We start from the raw sequence: 25791 nt of genomic DNA on the forward strand, positions 1-25791 counted from the left end.
ACCAACTGGAAAGGTGACAGAAATACCTCACAAAGAGAATCCATGGCCTCCAACACCTGTCCTATGTGGACAGGCTCAAATCACAATCACTCTGTTTGGTATTGTACAGAATGCTCAGAAGTGATCTGTGTCTCACCTACATAGCAATATCAGACCCTGCCCTACTAGAGATGCTCCATATCTGTAAGTCTAACTCCTTACCTGTTACCCTCTTAAACGGCCTAAATTTAATATGCAACATCAGCAAAACCTGCTGGAGAGACAAGTTTGTCTCCCAGAGGCTGCCCCATCTCTGGAATAGACTTCCCATACATGTCAAACAGAGTACCTCGCTGACCCTCTTCGTGCGCAACCTTGATAAGTGGATGGGAAACCACAAATTTGTTCGAGGGGTTCCACCTCTGTCCCTCATTGACAGGGATAACCAGTGCTGACTGAAATTTATTTTTTGGGGATAAACTCTTGGGTAGGCTTGTAAGGGTCCCAGGGCCATTAGCCTAGTAACTTCTTATGAGCCTATGATCCTATGACCTAAATAAAGATAAAAATCCTCCTTCTGCCTACTAACTTGCTAACTGCTTGTTGAAGCTGCTGTGTACACCTTGGATTTCTGCATTTATCTAAAAAACTGCATACAGCCATCTCTTCATATACACCACATATATAGTGAGAAAAATCAGTATTAACACTGTTTAGATGAATGCTCAAATAAACAAATTGTATAACATAAAGAAAATACTGTTTGCCATATATAACAAATCCTTCTCTCCAAAACACAAAACAGATTAACAAAAATCTCAGGTGGTCCATTAATAAGTATAAGTCTCCATTCAATATCAATATTGTACCGCCACCAAAGACATCCACAAAGCTTTCTTTAACTATATCAGGAAACATCAATACAATGCACAGTAATGCTTGAAGCTAGTATTGAGAGGTACCACTTATTCTGATCCTGAGGACATCATAAATATCCTAACTGCCAAATTCAGCTCCAGTTTCTCCCTACATACTCATCCTACAATAGCCCCAAATGCTCACTAAGCTATACCTCCACCAAAATTTTTCTTGATCATGTCCTATCTACACTACTAGAGCCTAAGAATGCTAATTCCACAGGTGTAGATAACATAGATTTCTGTCTCCTGATAAGTGCAAATATGGCCTTGATCACCCTGTTCTAGGCCTATTTAACCTTAGCATTACATTGTTTACCTACCAGATGTTTGTAGAACTACCATAGTGGTATGTTACATAAGGCAGCTCCACCACAGTTCTAGATAAATACAGACCCATAATTCTCACTAACATCATCTAAATGGAGCACATCATAGTTTTTGTTTACAAATGAAGGCACTGTGAACCTTCAGTCCCTTGATCCAAATCAGTTTGGCTTTTTCAAAGCAAATTCTGTTGACTAATCTAATTAATTTATTTAATGGTATCAAAGACACCAGAGATATGGGCCAGTATGTCTGCGCTACCTATATAACCTGGCTAAAGTCTTCATTGCAGTTTCCCATGAGTGTATTACTGACACGATCAGCCAACATCATCATTAATCCTTATGTCACCCACTGGATAGCTAACTGATGGGACTCGCACAGTAATGGTTAGAGGAATATTTTCCACAGAAAAGTAAGTTACTAGTGGTTATCCATCAGGTTTGTCTTCTCACAACCTCCTCCTCAGCATCTGCTTTTCTGATTTCAAGGCAGAAGTCAAATGGCTGTGTTTTTTTGATGACTGCAAACTGGGTGTTATTATATAATCACCTATGGATACTCACATACTCCAACAAAGGCTTCATCAGGCTAATTTCTGGTGTAATGACTATGACATCAAGCTTCATGCTTTTTTTGTGGGGGGGGGGGTTCCTAGTTCTTACTATATTAAAGGCATCTCCTTAACATCAATATGTCTTTCTCAACAATGAACTGACCCTTGACTGCACTGTTTCAGTCATACTCAGGAAATCGTCACGGTTAATGTTCAAAGCTACCTGTAGGAATAAGACAGTCATAATACTGTTCTATTCAACCATATCAGACCTGTTACAGAATACAGTTCACCCATAAGCATTTACATCTGCAACCATCTTGTCTAATTAGAAAGGCCTTAAATATTTCTAAACAAGAACAACATTGGTCAAAACTCCCTAAGCTACCCTGCTAGACTAAACATCTTCACATTGTACTGCATTTTATAGGAGCTCATTCATGGTGGTCTCTACCTAGCCTTCTGCACCATAAAAGACCCCACACTGCTTGATTCCCTTCACAAAAAAAAAAAAAATAGCTGCATAGCGAACACTCATCGTTTATTATGACATAAATAATTCCTACTGGAATGGTAGATTTGTAAAACAATGCATCTTCTACTTATGGACCAGGCCTCCCAACACATTACACAAAACAACACATTAGTTACCTTTAAGATTAATCTTGAAAAGTGGAGTGGTATTCATAAATTAACTCCAGAAATATGTAGTATGTCTCTCCTTGTTCTGAGCAGCTAATACTTAAGTATATTGTCCTTAAAATGGTTAGACTTCTCACTGGTCATCTATACTACATGTCTAGTATATACCTAGGAATCTATGGACTATGGTGAAAACTCTAGGCTGTGCATGTTCAACTTGCCACTGGAATAGATTTAAAAATTTGCATTTATGTTTTGCAGTCTCATCTGATCCAGAATCATCATCATCAGCCTGCTTATTCCAATTTTCCACATGGGTGAGGTTGGGGTGTTGCATCGTCTCAATGTCTCCCTCTTGATTCAGCGGCACTGTTCTACCTTCTTCATCAGTCATGCATGACAGTCACAGGTCTTCTCGCACATCCACATCATTGCTTGATGCCCTTATTTCCTTGTACCTTCTTCTTATCTGTCCCAAAGCATCTTCACCAGATTATCTTCTGCTTTCCTGTTATCTGCCTAAACTACCATAATCTCTTGTATTTGACCTTCTCTGTAATTGGAACTACTTGAATTTTTGCTCTGATGTCCTTATGTCTATCTTTCCCACAGTGTACATCCTACCTCCCATCTCAGGCACTTATTCTCTGTCACCTCTAGTTTCCACAACTGCTCTGCCTTTCCTGGACAGGTGTCTGTACCATACAGTAGTACTGATCGCACCACTGTTTTGTATACTTTACTTTTGAGTTTCTTTAACATTCCTATGCCACATGATGCTTCCCCTAACACTCTGTGCTAATTATCTGCAGCCCCTCTGATTCTGTCTTTGAACTCAACCACCCCTCCCAGATACTTGAAAATGTTAAAGTGTTCAATTATTTTATCTTCTATTTCAATGTTCAGCTTCTAATTTCCCCTGTTCACTACCATGACAATTGTCATTTCTGTACTCAGTTTCAAACCTATGTGCTTTCAGTTTTGCATTCCATTCCCTGATGATTTGCTGATGTTTTTGTTCAGTGTCTGCTTGTAATGCATACAGCAGCTTTGTTGATCTGTCCCCTCTGACTTGTTTGACACTGTAGTCCATCACCAGTATGAACATCAGTGGGGTCAGAGATGAACCCTGATGCACACCTAATCTCACTGAATACCCCTCTGTGAGTCTGAACACTGTTTGTACTTGTGTTATTGGATCATTGCAGACAGTCTACAATAATTCTACAAATGTTTCTGGTACTTTGAACCATCACAGGGCTTCCCAAATCAATTTTCTCTTTGCTCATCTCTAGATTCCTCTCAGTTGTCTGTTTCATTGCAAACAATGGGTCGGTTGTGCTGCATCCTGATCTGAATCTGAACTGTTCAGCTCCCAGTTTATGTATTTGTTTATCAGTCAGTCTCTCTAGAACTTTCATGCAATCTGAGAGGAGTTTAGTACCTCTCTACTACCAAAAGCAGTAAATGTCTCATTTGTTCTTGTACACTGGTACTACAATGCTTATTTTCCAGGCTTCACACCTTCCTTGCCATACTGTTATGAGTATCCCATGGGGCCATTTCTCTCCTAACTCATGCAACAGCTTGATCATATCTGCCTTCACCTCATCTGGGCCTGTGCTTTCCCCTGACATCTTTTTCATTTGTGCTGTTCTTACATCTTATAGGATGCACATTTAATCCTTTCTCATTGAAGGTTATGTCTGGGGCAGTACAACATCTGTGGGGTTTTATTCATTTGAAAGCTGCTGAAATTACTCCTTCCATCTGCCTTTGATATCCTGTGGGCTGTTGAGCAGATTGTTACTGTCATCTCTTATAAAAGGTGCCTGATAACTGTCTTCTTTACCTTTATGTTGTTGCCTTGCAAACTCATAGAATTTCTTTGTGTCATCTGCTGAGTCTTTTCCAGATACTGGTGGAGTGTCTGTGATGCCTTACTCTTTGCTATTGCAACTGTTCTCATAGCCTCTTTGCTAGCTTTCCAGAACTCCTTCTTAGCTTGGTCTGTCTTTTTTATCTCCTTTTTTTCCTGCACCCCTTTCCTTTGATAACTTCCTGGAATTCTGCATTCTACCATCAGCTTTTCTTATGTACTTTATTTTCGTACCTGGTTCAGTGCCAAAGTCGATCTATAGTCCTTACACATGCTGTTTTGAGACTGTGCCATTTTTTATCAACTCCACCAATTTCATCTTATTCTTGAGGTGCTAGAGTCCTTAATATTTCTATGAACTCTTGTGGTTTCACTCCAGTCAACTTCTAGGTCATCAGCCTAGTCTTCTATTGACCTTAGTGCCTTCTCTGAGTACTGCTTGCATCTGATTGTGGCCACCAGTTGTTTATGCTCTGAGCCAACTGCTTCACTGGAGAAGACTTTGTAATTGCTAATTCTACCCCAGTGCCCTTTCCCTTACAAGAGGGAAGTCTACCTGTGTTGCATGTTAGCCACTCTTGTATGGGTCCTTGTGACTGTGTATCTTGCTTACCATGAGATGGACACCATGAAGCCATTTGCCAGACAGAAGTCTAGAACCACCTCATCTTTTTTATTCCTGTTGCCTCAGCCTACCATAAGGTAGCCCTCATATCTTATTCAGTCTGCCCCAATATGAGCTTTCAGACCTCCCCTATTATCAATGCCAAGACATGTTTTCTATCTTTGTATAGTAGGTCCTGCAACTACTGCCTGATTGCACTCTTTTTCTCACTATCACATCTTTCCTGTGATGCATAGCCTGAGTTCTTACACTGGAGACAGACTGTCACTAGTCTATCACTAATTCTGATAACATTATTAACTGTCTTCTAAAGCCTCTTCTTCACCACAATTCCCACAATATTTCAAGTTTTTCCTTTCCCTGAGTAGTAGCCTCTGGATCCCAAGCCAAGTGGCTTTGCTGCATTGCCTTTCCATCTTGTCTCCTGGATACAGTGTATGTCCAGCCCTCGCCTTACCATCATGTCATCCACTTCCATGCTGCATCATGTCAGTGAACCTGTATCAAGTGTAGTGATCCTTAGTTCATGTTTGGTAGGTTGATTGGTTTTATATCCTGCTGTGCTCAACCAAGCTATCCCAGGTAACTCAAGCTGAGCAAATGGACACTGACCAGACAGTAGCTTATTGATGCAGGTCTGCTCCGGAGGTATTCCAAAAATCTGTGGTCCAATTGACTGAACACATGGATATCTGTGTGATATTGTCAACATTACTGATAACATTCTGGATTGTGCTTAATTAGTGGAGGGTATAATTGTAAAAAAATAAGAATGACTAATTTCATTTCCTCAAGCTGAATAAGAGTAAGTGCAAGTTAAATGTATTATCTTTTTTCTGTATTGAGTAATTATGTGACTACTTTCATAAAGATGGAACATCTCAACATAAGTTGGTACTTGGGTTGGTCTTGCATTAACTGCCTTTACACTATTGTTTTTCATGTTCTTATCCTACCATTTTCTTTCTAATTTTTCATGTTATGCTACTTACCTAAATAAACTTGCATGTGCACACCCCCCCACACACATATTTCATTCTTTAAAATCATATGCATTGTTCCTTCCCTTTGTACCATGACAGTAAGCACTGTCACTGTCTTCATTTGCACCTATTAGATCACAGTATACTATTCCAGTACGACTGCTCTGTCTGATTTGTAAATGGTCATGCATACCCTACAAGGCCACTGTCCTTGTCACATTTGTGGCCAGTTCTACATGCCACATTGAGTGAAGAGTTGCATCATTAGAGAGCTGCTACATGTATTGAATGGAAGAACAGTTATAGAAGTCCCCTAATGAAGCATATTAAAATTTTACCCATGCATAGAATATTTTAACATCACATGCAAAGCCATGAAATGGGAAGGAGTAAAGCAGTTCAGTTTCATGATAGCGTTGTAGTGGATGAGTGTATTTGTATAATGAATATGCAAATATTTCTTTTAAAACTTACATTTAAAAAGGTATGTATATGTTACCACATTTCTGTGTCCTGAAATTTGCCTGTGAGAAACTTTCCAGTGAGTCAGCACATGCATGGAAGTACTAAACACATGCAAGCAAAAATGCCACATAGAGTGATCAGCCAGATTGCGAGCATGCAAGCATGTAGTCAGTCAGTTAGATAGCTGTTTAACATTTCTGCCATTCATCCTACTGTATTTGTATACAATGAATTACTTAAACAAACACCCAAGCCTCAACATCTTCTTAACGCACAGAAGAAGAGTGACATGGTGTCAGAAGTAGGATCCAGAGTTAAAGCCATGAGGCAACCGGTTAAAGTTGGAGGAATATACAAGAGTGGATCATCCCTTCTGCTCAAACGATTAGTAAAACAGGTCAGAAACAAATTTCAGGTACTAAAACTTGCTTAAATGATTTATTTTACTATAAATATAAAACAAAGCACCCAAAACACTCAAAACAAATTTCTTATTAAACAAAATGTCTGAAAATATGACGTTGATAAAAATATTTGATATAGTTACATAAACTAAACAATATCCAAATCGCATAAAATGTACAAAAAAGGGAAAAACGACCATATTTTTTCTCTATGTGATACTTTTTCTTATTAACTAAAGTTATTCAAAATCCTCAAAGTATGGAAAGTGTTTGCAAATGTGTGCAGTATTACAGTACAGTTATTTCACAAAGTAAAGTTGTTTCAAAGAATATTTAGCAAAGTACAGTTATTTCAAAGCATATTTCGCAGACTACAGTCTTTCAAAGAGCTTAATGTGCATCTGAATATTATTGCAAGTATCTGGTGTGTGTGAATGTTCGTACATAATTACAAGGGCCATTTTGCATTGTGTTTTACTATATTCTGTGGGCATGGCAGAAGGATTTCACAGACCCGCACCACTTGTACTTGATAACAGTATTGCAGAAAATTGGAGAGTGTTTGACGAGGAATACAATATTTTCATTCAGGCTGCTTTTTCTGACAAAGAACCATGTACAAAGACATTTATTCTGCTTAACTTAGCTGGTTCAGAGGCCTTTGAAAGAGAGCATTCATTTGTGTATGCACCAGCTGTGTTTGCAGGGGAGGGGGAAAATGCCATATAGTGGTACCGGCTGAAAAAAGGGAAGACCCAGAGTGCTTAAAATGCAAATTTAGAGAAATGAGTAACCCCCAAAAAATGTTACAATGGAAAGGCACTTATTTTTCACAAAAGATCAAAAGCCTGGTGAAACTTTTGCAGCATATATAACTGACTTCAGAAATAAGGCCAAAACGTGCAGATTTCGTGATTTGAGAGATGAGTCGGTAAAGGGCAGGCTTGTGTGTGGTATTAATAATGACACAGTGAGAAAGATTTTGCTTCAAGGCAGTGATCTGATGTTAAATAAGACCACTGAGATTTGTCAGATATATGAGCTTACAGAAAAGCACACAAGTATGCTTACAAATGAGAATAGCTGTGGAAGGTGCAGTGACAAAGCTCATGTAGATAGTATGCAGCACATGGTTAAAAGAAACAGGCCCAAGCACATGGCAGCTACTACAGGTCCTGTAACAGTCACTGGGAAACCCTGAGTCTTTCCAGCAAATTCCAGAGCATGCTCAGTCAAGCATTAGGGTGAAGGTGAGTCAACAAAGTCAAAACACTTGCCCCCACCTAGCTTCATAGTCAGCTATTGCAATTGTGGTGGGAATCATGAGTTCAAAAGAGAAAAGTGCTTAGCTTTTGGTCAGCACTGTCGTTCTTGCAATAAGTCGTATCATTTCAAAAGATTTTGTAAATCAAATACGGCACATTCTTTTATTAAAAGAGGGCATTCCAAGAGGCAAGTTGATCAATTAGAAGCGGTGACCCTACTTTTTATGTTGATGGTGTGTCTGTGCTTGGTGAAACAGTCAATGCAGTAGATTTATGGGCAAAGAACAACAATCTTTCATACTGTTTGAATTAATGGGAGTCCTGAAGAGCTCAAAGTAGATACTGGCTCAAAGTGCAATGTTATGTCAGCAGAAACATTTGCTAGAGTAAAAGCTGCAAAACAACTTGAGTTGACAAAGTGTGTGAAACCTGTTGCATATGGTGATAAAGAGATTCAAACTGAAGGCTCAATAGTGCTTTCATGTTACTCTGCTGGGAACAGCTGTGACTTTTTTCATAGTCAAGAGGCATGTGCAGTCATTATTGGGCCTCAGAGACAGTTTGAAAATGGAACTGCTTTCACTTAATAAAGAAGTTCACCATGTAAGCCTGCACGACAACAGCTCAAATTTCAACCAAACTATTTTTTTCTGAGTATGCTGATATTTTTGCAGACAAACAAGGAAAACTACCAGTTATGTACTCCATGAAGTTAGACCCAGAGGCAGCCCAGTTATCAGACCGGCATGGAATGTTCCAGTAGCTATGTAGAACAGAGTCAAAGCTGAGCTAGAAAAAAATGGTGTAGCTAGGAGTAATTTGTCAAGTAGAAGAACCTACTGAATGCGTATCCTCCATGGTAGTATGAAAAGCTCAGATGATATTAGAATTTTTATTGATCCAAGAGATCTGAACAAAGCATTAAAAAGACCTCATCATCCAATGTGCACAGTTAAAGAGGTTGCTGCTGATATGCAAAATGCCACTGTTTTTTTCTGTCTTAGATGAAAAGAGTTCATTTTGGCAAATTTTGCTTGACTGAAAATCTTCATTGTTAACCACATTCAGTACGCCATTTGGAAGATACAGATTTCTAAAAACCAAAAGAAAAATCTATCAAGGCTAGACTTTCCAATGTGTGATTCCATAAACCTCTTGTATTAGAGGCAACATGAAATATATGGAAATGACCCTTTAAGGACATCAGGTGTTTAAGCTATATGGCAATTGTGAATGTCCATGACTTTTTTCTTTTTAAGTCTATGTATGGACAAATTCAGGCCAATAAAGCCAAACTCCACTTGCTGTGGACATGCATGTTTCAGCCTTCTTATAGCATCATCAGCACAGCATAAGTGGAAGGTTTGGCTAACCTTTAGAAACACAGGGTTGTCGTACCCAACTGACATCCAGAACCATTAAGGTGTCTGCAAAATATCCCAACCAACAAACTAAAACAATGAGGAAAAAGGTCACACACAAAAAACAATCAGTAAAAAAAAAAAAATCTTGCAAGGCCAGACCATCCACTGTATGATTCTTTAAACCTCTTGCATTAGAGGCAACACGGGATATATGTGTATGATCCTTTAAAAACATCAGGTGTTCAGTTATATGGCAATTCTGAATGTCCATGATTTTTTTTCTTTAATATTTTTCTATTTATGGACAAATTCAGGCCAATAAATGTCCATTGATTGGTTTTTCTGTGTGATCTTTTTACTCATTGTTTAAGATAAGATTTCTGAGAATGCCATTTGGAATAAATTCTGCCAGTGAAGTCTTTCAGCATGTGATGGAGCAATTTTTTTCTGCCTATCCATGTGCCATTATACTAGATAATGTTCTAGTAGGAGGCAATGGTGAAGCCATTGCCATGACAGAAACCCCCAGAAAGTTTTGGAAAGAGCATGTGAAGTGAATCTTAAGCTGAATCCTTAGAAGTGCAAGTTCAGGCTATGAGAAGTTATTTATGTTGGTCATTTGTTTACCAGTTCAGGCTTATGACCAGGTCCTTCAAAGCAAACTGCAATTCTAGAGATGTCAGCCCCAGACAATGTTCAAGTCTACAACATTTTCTTGGCATGGACAATTATCTAGGCAAGTTCATTCCAGATTTAAGCCAACTTTCAGCACCACTAAGAGAGCTGACATGCAAAGATGTAATTTGGTCATGGTCAGAACAACACCAAAGAGTATTTGATGTCCTCAAGCAGAAAATTGCCAGTCCACCAACTCTCAGCTACTATGATATTCACAAATCAAGAACTCTTTCCTGTGATGCCTCTAAGTTTGATCTAGGGGCAGTTGTTCTTCAAGAGGGTAGACTAGTAGCCTATCTATGCATTAAGAACTCTTACCCAGACCAAGATGCAATATGCCTAGATTGAGAAAGAGCTTTTGGAAATTGTGTTTGTATGTTTGACGTTCCATGATAATATTTATGGTCGACTTATCTAGATTGAAATTGACCACCATCCTCATGCTACTATTTTCAGAAAGCCTTTAGGTGAAATGGCAGTGGAATTTCTAACCAGATTGTTTAATGAAATCTTTGAAAGTGAGAGGATGCCTGAGGAATGGAGAAAAAGTGTTTTGGTACCGATTTTTAAGAATAAGGGTGATGTGCAGAGCTGTAGTAACTACAGAGGGATTAAATTGATCAGTCACAGCGTGAAGTTATGGGAAAAAGTAGTAGAAGCTAGGTTAAGAAGGGACGTGATGATTAGTGATCAGCAGTATGGTTTCATGCCAGGAAAGAGCACTGCAGATGTGAGGTTTGCTCTGAGAGTGTTGATGGAGAAGTACAGAGAAGGTCAGAAGGAGTTGCATTGTGTTTTTGTAGACTTAGAGAAAGCATATGACAGGGTGCCTAGAGATGAGTTGTGGCATTGTATGAGGAAGTTGAGAGTGTCAGAGAAATATGTAAGAGTGGTACAGGATATGTATGAGGGTAGTGTGACAGTGGTGAGGTCTGCAGTGGGAGTGACGGATGCGTTTAAGGTGGAGGTGGGATTGCATCAAGGATCAGCTCTGAGCCCTTTCTTATTTGCAATGGTGATGGACAGGTTGACAGACGAGATCAGACAGGAGTCCCTGTGGACTATGATGTTTGCGGATGACATTGTGATCTGTAGTGAGAGTAGGAAACAGGTGTAGGAGACCCTGGAGAGATGGATATATGCTCTAGAGAGAAGAGGAAGGAAGGTCAGCAGGACTAAGACAGAATATATGTGTGTGAATGAGAGCGAGGATAGAGGAATGGTGAGGATACAAGGAGTAGAGGTGGAGAAGGTGGATGAGTTTAAATACTTGGGATCAATAGTTCAGAGTAAGGGTGAGTGTGGAAGAGAGGTGAAGAAGAAAGTACAGGAAGGATGGAGTTGGTGGAAAAGAGTGTCAGGAGTGATTTGTGACAGGCGAGTACCAGTAAGACTGAAAGGGAAGGTCTACAAGAGGGTAGTGAGACCAGCTATGTTATATGGGTTGGAGACAGTGGCATTGACAAAAAGGCAGGAGTTAGAGCTGGATGTGGCAGAGTTAAAGATGTTAAGATTTGCACTGAGTGTGACTAGGGTGGACAGGATTAGGAATAAGAAAATTAGAGGGTCAGCCCAGGTTGGAAGGTTTGGAGACAAAGCCAGAGAGGCAAGATTACATTGGTTTGGACATGTGCTGAGGAAGGATGCTGAGTATATTGGGAAAAAGATGCTAAGGATGAAGCTACAAGGTAACAGGAAAAGAGGAAGGCATAAGATAAGGTTTATGGATGTGGTGAGAGAGAACATGCAGGTGGTTGGTGTGACAGAGCAAGATGCAGAGGACAGGAAGAAATGGAAACAGATGATCTGCTGTGGCGACCCCTAACGGGAACTGCCGAAAGAAGATGATGCATACAGTTACAGCTAAACTGCAAAGTATGATGCTCAAATTGCAGAAGTACAGTTTCAGTCTTGTTTACACTAAAGGCGAACTTCTTTATCTTGCTGATACTTTATCCAGATCACCCAGAAAAAAACACAGAACAGCATAACAGTGAGCAACTTGATTTTGAGGTCATGGAAGTGAGAACATTTTCTTCCACACATCTTGATCAGCTCAGAACTCACATAGCTTCAGATCCAATTCTCCAGAAGCTAAACCTCTTTATCATTTGAGGATGGCCTTCAAAACAATCTTGTCTACCAGTAGAAGTATAACCATAGTTTCCATACAGAGATGAGATTTTGTCAGACAATAGTATCATAATTTTGTGTTTTGAAATAATCATGAAACATCCTAATGTGATTCTTCCAAAATCCTTTCAACAAGAATATATCAAGATATTGCATTGTGGCCACCCAGGAACTGATTCTACCAAAGGAAGGGTGAGTATTTTGGCCCTTCTACGTCAATATATATTGAGAAAGTACTTTCATCTTGGTCAGTATGTAATAGTACAAAGCTGCATCAACAGAAAGACCACTTCAGTTAAGCCAGATTTCTGAACTACCATGTTCGTCAGTAGCCACAGATATCTTTGAGTGGAGTGGTCAACTTTACTTGGTGTTAGTAGACTCTTTTTCAAATTGGTTCAAGATTGACCTACTTCCCAACCTAACTTCCAGTACTGTCATTACTAAGTTGAAGTGACATTTTTCTGTCCATGGTAGTCCGCACAGTTAGTTATGACAATGGTTCACAGTTTACAAGTCACCAGTTCAAGAAATTTGCAGAAGAATGGGACTTTTTTCATATTACGAGTAGTCCTGAATACCCTCAGTGAAACTGCTTGGCTGAACATGCAGTTCAAAGTGTAAAACAGCTGTTAGAGAAATCCATACATGACAATACGTATGTTTTTCCTCAACTTGTTAATTCTTAGAAACATTCCTGTGATAAACATCTTGGTTCACCTGCCCAGAGACTTATGTTGAGACAAATCAGAACTACACTACCAATTGGCTCCATGTGCTAAGAACAACAAAGCAGTAAAAGCTCAACTGTAGATAAGGCATTTGTCCCAGAAGTCTTACTATGATAAAACCAGCAACCTGCTCTGTTCTTTACAAAAAGCGGAGATAGTGAGGCTACAGATATCCAAAGGTTTTGAATGCATCAGATTTGTGAAGTTTGTGTCAAGAGCTGAGATCATACATTGTGTATCAGAAGGAGTGGAGTTAAAACAAAATCAGAACCATTTGTTACCAATGTCCTGAACAAGTGTTACAGCACCTTGCCTGTGACAAAGACTCTAGTTCTCAGAGTGACTTGTCCAGTGTTCCTGTTCCAAAGGACATTCTGTCAGCAATTCCTGTTCCTGAGAAAATCCCTGAAACTCCTCATGCAGAACATTTCCCCAGTGACTGTCCCTGTTGCTAAACCCACTCCTAACTATTATGTCATGAGATCAGGTCGCATCTCTAAACCTAGTTCCAGATATATGGCAACCTGGACATGACTGTTGTTTTCTTTATTAGTGTCTGTATAATTGCATGCCTATTCCAATGTTATTGTTTATATGAGACAGCTCAGTATAGAGGGAGGATGTAGATCAGAGCGTGTGATACACCTTTAAGAAGCTTTCCAGTGAGTCAGCAGATGCATGTAAGCACTGAGCACGTGCAAGCAAGAGTGCTACTTTGAGTGAGCAGCCAGAGTGTGAGCTTGTAGCTATGTAGTCAGTCAGTTAGTTTAAGTTTAATGTTCCTGTCATTCATCCTGATGCATTTGTATACAGTAAACTACTTAAACAACACCTAAGCCTCAAGGTCTTCTTAATGCACATAAGAAGAGAGTGACAAAGTGCATGAGCATATCGTAATGGCATCATTAGGGGGGAAGGAGATACAAACTTCCTCTTCCTTTTTCAGTTTGAAAATGAAGTATAAAGTCCACTGCCATTTTAAATTCTGTTCCTTGTTTAAGCAGCACTCGCTAGCACACAGAATGTGCAATGCTTTGCTTATAGTGCTCCTGTGAGAATGTATTTAAGATACATAACTCCAAATCCACCCACACACAAAGCAAAGGCAATCACAGAATGAGCAGTTACACTAGCAATTAACTGTACAGCAGCATGAAACTGCAGGAATACTAAATAAATAATAAGTGTTTTTTAAACGTAAAATAATTCAAACAAGTAAACTGCTAGCAATTGTTTTCAGGCAGAACATATGCCCTTCTTCATACATCAAGTATCGCATGCAGTAACAATCAATTTAATCAAAAACTTATTCACATGATTATTGCACTTGGAATCAGAAAGCCAAAACTAAAGTCTTAATATCTGTGAATTGCAAATCTTTTAGTATAAAAAATAGACATAAGCATTTTATACTGTGCAAGAATTTAGCACTTGACTATCCATATGGAGTCAAGGCAGCAGAAACACTAAGGCAGAAGTTGGTCATTTTCATTGCTACTCTGTACCTGCATCACTTCATTGTGTACTATTCTTGTCAGATAAAAAAGTGGGAAATGGTTATGTACAAAAACATGCTGATGACTGGACCTTGACTATAATAACTGGAAGCTTCAAACAAGCTAATATCCACTGACAGCTATAAACTGAAGGCAGGATTCATGAATGACAAAATCTAAAAAAAAAAATCTAATCTTCATTGAAGTTTTGCTTGTCTTTGATCCATCTTGGCAATGTGCTGCTATAAAGACACAGTTAATATACCCAATGGAGCCTGCATTCCATGAATAGCTGGTTACAATTGTTTTCACTCAGTCAAACCCGTTGAGCAATGAGGTAGTATATCCAGTTACACAAGTCAATATATGTCAAAAGATGAATTATAGAAGGAAATTTGGGCTTGAAGTACTAAATATGCAGTTTGCAATAATTGCCATAAACTTCTGTTTTATAACATGTTATTGTAACCCAACTATTTCACGTCAAGAACATGACCATTCCATAAGCTTATAAGCCCCCCATAACAGAAAATGCTTTTCTTCTCAGTGACCTAAACTATCTTTCCGTTGACTAAGAGAATTTTATCTTAGGCAGCAAATGAGTTTAAAATCTACTACTTCATTAACCTTAATGTTCTCAAATTGCAAAATTGGTTACAAGGGTGAAAAACATGCATCATCCTGACAAACAGCCTTCTGTACTTAGTTAATCATTACCTACCCCTTTTTCTGTCTGGTCACAGTACTCTGATATTCCTCATATGTACCATACTCAATGAAAATAAAGTCATCTTTAAGGATTTTTCAAATGCCAGCATTGGTGTCCTGATCAATTGCCTTGCTGGGAGACCCCAGCTATGTCCTTCCATCCATCCATCCATCCATCCATCCATAACCCCTTTTACCCATTTTTGCACATGGGGTGTGTTGCTTCAACAATAACAATCATCTAGTGCCAATGTTTACATCGCTGGCTGGCCAGCCCTGCCACAGTTGTTCTTCCACATCACTCACTTTCACGCACACTCCACCTATGTCCAGTTTAGAGCGTCCAGTCTACCTACTGCATGTCTTTGGAATGTGGGAGGAAAGCAGAGAATGATACAGTGAAAATGTCTGCACGTACGACAGGTGGAGGGCCAAACCAAACCAGATATCAGTAAACAAGCGGCCAGCACCAAGGTGTAATAAGCACAACAGAACAAAAAGGAATGTTAAATGTTAATTTATTAGTCCTAAATCAGTTTCGGCAGTTTGTGATTTTTAGTCTACAAGATGATGGCATTTATTATTATCTGTTTACTTTTTTAGGTAAATATGTTAATAATTGCTATAGGAAATGACATAATTTGGAAGGCTGACTTTTCATCGGTAGGACTGTTCTATATATATGGTATGACTATATGGGTTTTGTTATATATCCCACTGAGGAAGGCAGGTTTGCTGAAACTGGTTTGGGACTAATAAATTAACATTTATCATTCATTTTTGTACTTTTGTGCTTATTACACCTTGGTGCTGGCTGCTTGTTTTCTGATATCAGGAAAACAGAGGAAAACCATAAAAACACAGGGAGGATGCATAGACTCCGCACTGAAGGCACCCCAGATAAGAATCAAGGAGAACCTCTTACTGTGAACCAACAATGCTTTGCGCTGTACCACTGTGCTGTGCACTGGTGAATAATTCATAGTCCTATACAAAAGTTTAAATTACTGCATTAATAAACTCTTTTCTATGAGGAATAAATGTAGGGAAAAATTCTGCAATGAAGTTAAATATTCAAGATACAAAGTGAAATTATTAAACTGAAAGAAAAGAGCATACAAAGCCGAATGTCCATAATAAGACCTCTACAACCATATCTGAAAATGAAACAAGAATGCAGTGTACTAGAACAATATGGTAGCACCATAACTGCGTCAACAAATATAGCTAACAGACTGACATACACATCTGGAAAAGAATCATATCACAAAGGAGAACCCCATACACTTAAAATACATCCACTTCTTCCTCAGTAAGTTTAGAAACACCTGCAACATAGGATCAAATAAGACGCCATAAAGCCTAATTTGTGCAATCATGATTATTATTCTAACAGACTTCATGTACATAATCATAACAGAATATTACAAACTGCTATAGCTCTGATGTTTGGCAGCAGGCTATCACAGTCCTAGTCTATGTACCCTCATAACCAAATTGTGAAAGGTGATGGTCAGTACCATCATGGAACTTACTCACACAGACAGAAGAAACGTCCTCCCCTGTGTCCTAAATGAGTATAGTATGTAAACAGTTTACTTGTTATGTTTCAGTTTGTAAATGTTTTGGAACGTGACACTCCCTCCCTAGATGGTTTATCTCTCTGTGCAGCTTACCTTAATCTGGCTAAAGTACTCTACACTATTCCTCATGAAGGACATAAACTTGGGGTTCTAAAGGAAAATAAAAACATAATACGATGGTTTCACATTTGGTACATGGTCATGCAATTCAAAAAATAATGGGAACACTCCTATGCTTAACATCCCCTGCCACTGATTGAATGCCTCAAGGCTCTGCTCTGGTGCCACTCCTTTTTGGCATCCTTTTCTCATATTTCAGCACTGATTCCAGTGCCTGGGTTCCCAAATATGCAGATGACTGCAAGCTTGAGAAACATTGGCCTTAAAGCTGCTGCTGATGCAACCTCCCTTCAAATGGCACTTAACACTACAGGCAAGAGATGCAATGGAAAAGCATTTGCCTCCAGTGTCAAAAATGCAATATTCTAGTATTTGCCATCTAACCACCAGCTTTTTTTTTCACTAGTTTTGGGCAATAAATTCAATTTGACAAAATTGTAAACTGCCCTGCGTCCTTGTAGAGTATGACTTTTAACCTGCTATAGCTGCTACTATCTGCAAACCATACAAAGTTGCTTCCTTGCCCCTCTATGAGGTCAAGAGCTTTTATCACACAAATTATTGAATACCACACAATGTTTTGTAAATCATTCATGTTCTATCTGGTGCAATTGGAGAATGTATAGATTCATCACAAAGAGAATAATTGGACTTTGAGGTTTGTATTATAGCCAAAGACAACATTAACACTGTTTCCCTTGTTTCTGTATCTTGATACCTTGTGAGTGCAGACCTAGGCCTGATATTCAGAGTATTAAAAGAGCTCTTAGTATATGAAGCTGTTTGCTTGGGATACATCTCCTTGGTTACAGGAACACAAGGAGGCAGCCTCAGTAAAAATGAATATCAAGTTTATAGTGAAAATTGATAACTTCATATACTAAAGACTTCCATGTCTGTGGAATAAACGTCCCTCTTCCGATTACACTTAGCTTATCAACCACGATCTTTAAGAAAGAATTGGATGAGTACACTGGGACCCACAAATTCCCATGAGACTTAACTTCAAGTTTGTCAAGTTTCTCAATAACCAGTATGTCTTCAGTTTGTTCCCTAAACCTATGAAGCTGTAGGACTATGAATTATTTCTGTACATTTTCCAACACTGTGTTCAAAAGCATGCAATGTGTGCAGTACTAAAGTCCTTAACTTACCTTTAGAGTCAGAAAATGTAGCATTCTGTGACTTACAAAAAGAACATAAATTTTTATTACAAAGTAGATGGTCAGATCATACAAATGACACCACTGCTCAATACCTAGAGATAGTGGTCGCAACAATATAAACTGAGCTACATGTCCCTACCCTACCAAAGTCAGTAAAAACATATTCAATAATCTAATTTTAAAGAACATGTTAATTACTCCAAGGAGATTAAAGAAATACAAAAATACAAGGCAACCAGGCCTTATGTCCATTTACACTTGGCAGTTCCCTCACTTAGAAATTACTTCCTTTTCCAGGAGTGACAGACTAGTCATACTAGGACAGAATTTATGAATACACATCCAGTTGTCTAATTTCTTCTTAAAGGAAGTTAGTGTGTCATATTGCTTGCTCCAGAGAGGAAGTTTATTCATAAGAAGGGAATATCATTGCATGGCAAGTCTGTCTGTCTACCACGATTTGTCTATTTACTGAAGCAGGTTCAATTTTCTGGGTATGCTTTTCACTGGCCTGTCTGATTTGTGGAGAAATAAGAGGCCTTGGATTGCTGGATCCCTAATGACCTAGAAGGCAAGGCACAGATCAACCCTAAAGAGTCTGTAGAACACCAAATACAGGTATAAGGCCTCCAGCTTCTCTTGGTAGCTCAGGTCTTTTAGGGTCATGATCTTTTTTGGGGGATCTTTGGAGTCCCTCCAACTGTTTGATATGTTTAGCAAGATACAGCCCAAAGCGGAAATTGCATTTAATGATGGGTCTGATTAGTGAAGAATATAAAGTGTTATACCATTTTATGCCAACCTGTTCTGAAACACTACAATGATGCCTTACTAAAAAAATCATCACAATGGAAAACCTAAGCTATTCTGAAAGAATTCTATAAATGTCATTTACAGTTTGCTCTGTAAGACAATGCCTGATCTAGCTGCATATGAAAAGTCTATGGCAGAAACGGTTGTACTGCAGTTGTTTGAATTCAGAGTGCTCACAGACTGCAAATTTGCAGCTGGGTGCTTGTTTCCCTACTCAGCCTAAACGGGGTCTTGCTTAAATGACTTTTTGAATCTGGCAATTCTGGTGGTGCCATTGCTTGCAGAATCCAGCTAGCACAACAGCTGTGGGGCACATGTAATAGTGTTACGGTTAAGGACAATCTGGGACTCTTAGGGTTAGGGAGTGAACTGCAGGATTGTGATTCAGGACAGAGTGGAAGGTTTAGGGTTAGGGAATGAGGTTTGGGATTTGTGTTGCTGAGTGACTAATAGTTCTATGGTTAAGGAGTCATGTTTGGGATTTGTGTTGCTGAGTGACTAATAGTTCTATGGGTAAGGAGTTATGTTTGGGATTTGTGTTGCTGAATGACTAATAGTTCTATGAGTAAGGAGTGATGTTTGGGATTTGTGTTGCTGAGTGACTAATAGTTCTATGGGTAAGGAGTGATGTTTGGGATTTGTATTGCTAAGTGACTAATAATTCTATGGGTAAGGAGTGATGTTTGGGATTTGTGTTGCTGAATGACTAATAGTTCTGTGGGTAAGGAGTGATGTTTGGGATTTGTGTTGCTGAGTGACTAATAGTTCTATGGGTAAGGAGTGATGTTTGGGATTTGTGTTGCTGAGTGACTAATAGTTCTATGGTTAAGGAGTGATGTTTGGGATTTGTGTTAGGGAGCACTACGGTGCTGGACAGCAAGCAGTAATGTTAGGGTTAAGGACCAAGTAGGACTTTTAGAGTTAGGTAGTAAGGCTTTGGATTAGTTTTGGGAACAAGTGGAACTTTTAGGTTTAGATTTAGGGACCTGGGCAGGCATAACTAGTGTGTAGTGGTTGTGATAAGATTAAGCAGCTGGGAGGTTTCTTAGCACATGAACTGCAAGAAAATGCCAAGTGAACTCCTTTATCAGGATCACCAGAAAAGCAACTGCCTGAGGAACGTCATGTTAAAAATAAATATCAGTAATACAAAAAAATGACATATATATTACACAATAATATTTAAGACAGTGTAATTAGCTTCCCGTAACAGTCAAGGGAAGTCAGTCATTAACTGCATAATATCATTCAAAAATATTCTTGGTGTATCTGTGTATCAGTCTGTCTATCTACCTATCTACCTATGCCCACCTTTGTAATGCATGCTAACCATACCTCTCACCTGTCCAAATTTTTGTCTCATATTTGTAGTCTGTTCTGCAGAAAATTTATGGTTTTCTGGGAAATCACCCATAAGAGTTAACCCAGTTATTCGAAATTTGAGAACTTTTGTGGACAGTGATCTAACTTTTGATCAAATGTGTCCATTGTCGTAAGAAGTTCCCTCTATATTGTACATCTTATTATCAAAGGGATTGTGTCTAGATCTAGGAGTGTCATTATCCACCTTAACTCAACCCTCATTTGGCCAATCACTGAATATAATACCTCCTTTTGTATGTATCTGTCCAGCCACATGCAACAACTGGAATGCCCACAGAGATACCTTACTAAAACCTTAAACAATATGTCCTACATGGGCAGACTCAAAGCCCTGTCACTATACTCAGTATCCCACAAACTGCTAAGAGGTGATCTCTGTCTGGCATATAAGGCATCCCCTGACCCAGTACTGATGGATTTACTGTGCATCAGCAAGTCAAACAACATCATAAATACTTAGTGTAGGAATCTAAGACCTTCTGCAACATCAGCAGAATGGTTTGGAGGGACAGGAATATCTCACAGAGGATACCTATGAACCTATAATTGAAGGTGGATGGAGGTGGGGCTGGAGTAGGTAGATGAGTGGGTGTTGTGTGGCAGTGTTGAGCCGCTGTTGTTCATCAAGGGGGGCTTGTATAATGTGACTGATTTATTGGGTTGTTTTAGAGTAAATGTACATAGGATAGTAGGCAAAATGGTCTAGGTTGCATTATTGGTATGTGGAAGGTGTACAAATTAGTTGTGTCATTAGTTTATAATGTGGATGAATGACTGGATGTTAGCTTGTTATTTTCCTAAATTGTGTATTCACAGGGGATTGTAGTGTGATGCTTTTGCCGCTATGATGTTTGTTTTGATTTGTTTGATGGAATATAAAATGTGGGATTTTTTCACAGGAGTTGAAATGTGATGTTATAGTAGTCACGTTAGCAATGGTATAAAAGCAATGATCTAGGATGTGGCTGGGGAAGTGCAGGTGAAGGGTGAATGGGGTGAAGTGTGAGGGGGGCCGACCATAAGAAATAGCAAGAATCAATGTGTGCATTCAGTCACACTGAGTGAATACTGAACAGTGTGTTCTGCCAGTAGATAGAAGATGTATTTGTATGTTTCACACATTCCTGGCCACAAGGTTAATCATCTGAAGTAACAGAGGCACCAGGATTGTCATAAAATGTCTTTTTTAACCTCCTGCTCAACTGCATTCTCCAACAGAAGAAATGTGCTGCAAGGAGCAGCATTTCAAAGTTGAACTTTAGAAATAATCATGCCTATTTCCAACAAAGAAAGAAATACCAGGTGCCACAGATTACATAAGTTAATAAGAGTAGAATGAGGCACTAACACCTGTAACAAAACTCATAAATACTAACTTAGTACTACAAATTATAAAAAAACAAGCTCAAGTGTACCTTCACAGCTGAGAAACAGTTAAAACCAAAATGTAATGAAAAATAAAAAAATCATATAATAATCATATAATTACAAAGCACACATCAGAATGTGCAGCCAGCATAGGTCTGGCTTAGATATGTAAATGAGTTTTATATGTCTTGTTGCCTATTGGTTGAAACTCAGAAAAAGCTGCCCTGATAGGGTAAACAATTACTTCGTCCCATTGGGTCACTCAGAAGGTATGCCAATATAGGTCTGGCCTAGATATGTAAATGGGTCTTTGAAGGCTTGCTGCCTATTGGTTGAACTTCAGAAAGTGCTGCTCTGATAGGGTAACTAATGATTTTGTTCTACTGGATCAGTCAGAAGGTGTGCCCTGTAATTCTATGATTTGATTGGTTGATGTTCTTTTAAATAAGAAGAGAGGGCTACAGGAAGTCACAATCTGAAGAAGGCTAGATGCCAAAAGCGCTTATCGGGTTTTGCTAGCTCTCACTCCATTTATTGGTTTTTATCTACACGTTTTTTATTTTTTATTAAATTTTGTTTTTAACAGTTTCTCAGCTGTGAAGGTACACTTGAGCTTGTTTTTTATTGTCTGTCTTTTCCTCTGTGTACCAGTTATGGTTCTTAGAGCTCTTGCCTAGTACTACAAATTGGTTAAGTAAGGAAGCCTTGTCTATTAATATGGTTAGCACAGGATTCAATGCATTTAGAGGATGACCTGAGTCTTGTTAATATGGTTCTCTGTGGATACAGGTGATTGAAGTTAACAGTGGCAGCCAGCAATTAATATTATTGATTTTATTATTGACAAATTGGCATTATTAATAAATATAATATTAAAGTACCAGGGAAAAAACGTCCAACACCTCTAAATTATGACAGTAATATTTCTAACATAAACTCTTTTACACAGGAACTGAGGAACTTGGAAGTGGGCACTACGAGCATGCATATGTCACAGATACCAAAAGTGGGGATGATGATGGAATTGATATTGATGATTCTGACTATGATATCTACATTGAAGAGGTAATAAACAATCTTTAAATAAAGTAAATGCTTAATGCCTGTATTTATATAATATATGTGTCTATGTACACACCTGAATGCATTAGGATTGCTACTTTTTTCTGTTGCAAAAATTGTACTGAAACCTCACTTCTTTGCACCATCCAGAGCACTGCACCTTTTCACCCATTTCTCCACCTACTCTACCCTCTTCCTCAACCATTTTATATCAGTGCATACGTCATTATGAGGGACAATGCCTTTTGTTGTCAATTATTTTTATTTAAATAGTCCCCAATTTCAGCACATGATGCTTTGCATTAAAAAATGTTCATCTGAGGCTATATTTTTATAATCTATGGCATTCTCCTTGTGCATGTAAACAGAATACCAGAATTTGAACAGTACTTTCTCGACTACTGGACTATCATTCTTATTTCTAGATTGTCAGGAAAAATAACAGATACTTGATAATGCTTGATTGCATATATGAATATATCTATAGTGGGTTTTGAAAGACCAAGAGCCATACTTAAGATCATTAGAGCTGGAACAGTTTAAGTTCAGACAGTGTGAATATATACTAATCCTTTAATTTCAGTTATCTTAAGACTATTCTTCCTACTCCACAGTACAGAAGTTTCAGAGTTAGTGTATGCTAAGCCGTAGGGTTGTGCGGAGGGACAAATCCATTTTTGTAAAAATGCTTTAAAAGTGTAACAGTGAGTTTACCTACTTAAATCTGCATCAACAAATAAACAAACCTTGCTGGAGGGATCATCTTCTAAGACAACATATCCCAAGCTTAGGGAATAAGTTAGCACTACAGGTTCAATCAAAGTAAATACTTTGGCTACTTGTAAGTTTAGTCTGGATGACTGGATTAATAAATACAAATTTGCACGAGGTTTATCAAGTGGTTCATAGGTAGGTACTAGGCTATTGGCCCCAGGGGCTATATACGCCTAGCCATAAAGATTCCCTGGCTTTAGCCACCTAAAAATTTATTTACCTGTGCCCGGTGTCGAGCAGACCCACAGAAGTGATCCTCGGAGTAAATTTCCTATTTCCCATCCAGTTGTCCAGATTTTTCTTAAATAGGGCCAATGAGGTGCTCTGTTTGACATGAATGGGCAATTTGTTCCAGAGTATGGGAAGTCTCTGGGATAGGAACCTATCCCTCCAGCAAGTTATGTTTATTGTGATGGCAAGGTTAAGGTCCCTGGAATGTGTGGCCTGAAGGGATTGGGTTTTTCTAAGTGCAGCATGTCCAACAGCTCTGGGTTTGACATGGCTTTGTATTTTAGGCAGAGATTGCCTCTGAGTAGGCGATATGCAACAGAGTAGAGCTGGAGTTTCTTAAGATGGTCTGCATAGGGCATCTGCTTGAGGCCGATGATCCTCTTTGTGAGGTATTTCTGCAATCTTTCCAGTTGCTGCAAATGTCTTGTGAGGTACATCCCAAATGGGGCATTGTACTCTATAATAGATCTAATGAGGGATGAGTAGAAGGGGACAATGACCTCTTTTTTTCTGGATGAGAAACCTTTTGTGATGAGGTGTGCCACATGGAAGGACTTCCTGACCACTGTGGCTATGTGGTTATCAAAGGAGAGACTACTGTCTACCTGTGTCCCTAAGTCTCATATCACACTTTCGGTGTTGAGTAGACTACCACCTATGTGGTAGTTCATTGGTAGAGGGTTTTTCCCAAAGGGAATGACTATGCATTTTTTGATGCTGAGCTTGAGGCCGTGGCTTTGAAAACAGGCATCTGTCTCAGCTAGGCCCTTTTTGTAGAATGTCCACATCCTTAAGGGATTCAGTAATGGATCCCAGTTTGCAGTCATCTGCGAACTTTGTTAGCCTTAAGCCCTCTGTGTTGGCTTGGACTTTAGAGAAGTAGATGCCGAATAGGAGGGGATGCAGGACTAAACCCTGTGGTACTCCATTTGTCACTGGTCTGGAGACCGATTTGGAATTGGCTACTTTCACCGTGTGGGTTCTGTCAGTGAACCAGTTGGCCACCCATCATGTGATATAGGGGTTTATGCCCAGTTTTGTGAGTTTATCAATAATACCAGATTGGGGGATGGTATCAAAGCCCTTGGCGAGATCTAGGTAGGCTGTGTGAACCGCCTTACCCTCATCCACAGCCTTGGTGACTGCTTCAAAGAAGTCAATCAGGTTTAGGAGACATAATCTACCTTTCACAAACCCAAACTGGGTGGGGTCCAGAGTTTGTAGGTTACCTGTGTCTTTGTTTATATGTTCCATGATGATACGTTCCATGGGCTTGCAGATCAGACTCGTCAGGTTGATGGGTCAGTAGTTCCCAGGATCCAGGGTGGATCCCCCTTGTGGAGTGGGATCACTGTAGCTGTTCAGTCTGGGAATTGAACACTATTAAGTGCTAGAAAAGAATGGCAAGAATGTTTGTCTGTCTGCTTAAAGGTGCATATGACTAGATGTATTAAAGTTCCCATGATGGCTTGACGCATATGACTAGATGTATTAAAGTCCCCATGATGGCTTGATGCATATGACTAGATATATTAAAGTCCCCATGATGGCTTGAGGCATATGACTAGATGTACTAAAGTCCCCATGATGGCTTGACGCATATGACTAGATGTACTAAAGTCCCCATGATGGCTTGACGCATATGACTAGATGTATTAAAGTCCCCATGATGGCTTGATGCATATGACTAGATGTATTAAAGTCCCCATGATGGCTTGACACATATGACTAGATGTATTAAAGTCCCCATGATGGCTTGACGCATATGACTAGATGTATTAAAGTCCCCATGATGGCTTGACGCATATGACTAGATGTATTAAAGTCCCCATGATGGCTTGAAGCATATGACTAGATGTATTAAAGTCCCCATGATGGCTTGAGGCATATGACTAGATGTACTAAAGTCCCCATGATGGCTTGACACATATGACTAAATGTATTAAAGTCCCCATGATGGCTTGACGCATATGACTAGATGTATTAAAGTCCCCATGATGGCTTGATGCATATGACTAGATGTACTAAAGTCCCCATGATGGCTTGACGCATATGACTAGATGTATTAAAGTCCCCATGATGGCTTGAAGCATATGACTAGATGTATTAAAGTCCCCATGATGGCTTGACGCATATGAC

General features: G+C 39.1%; 1 protein-coding gene across 1 annotated transcript in view; it reads left to right on the forward strand.

Moving 5' to 3' along the window:
* The window catches only part of LOC122792794 (pikachurin-like), a 698859-nt gene that overhangs the window by 637540 nt on the left and 35528 nt on the right, over positions 1-25791 (forward strand). Inside the window, exon 7 of the mRNA XM_044060363.1 lies at positions 22535-22650. Within this exon, the coding sequence (XP_043916298.1) occupies positions 22535-22650 (116 nt within the window). The remainder of the gene's footprint in view (positions 1-22534; positions 22651-25791) is intronic.

The sequence above is a fragment of the Protopterus annectens genome, chromosome 2.part0 (genome assembly GCF_019279795.1).
Source record: "Protopterus annectens isolate FY-2018-M chromosome 2.part0, PAN1.0, whole genome shotgun sequence".
Lineage (NCBI taxonomy): Eukaryota > Metazoa > Chordata > Ceratodontiformes > Protopteridae > Protopterus > Protopterus annectens.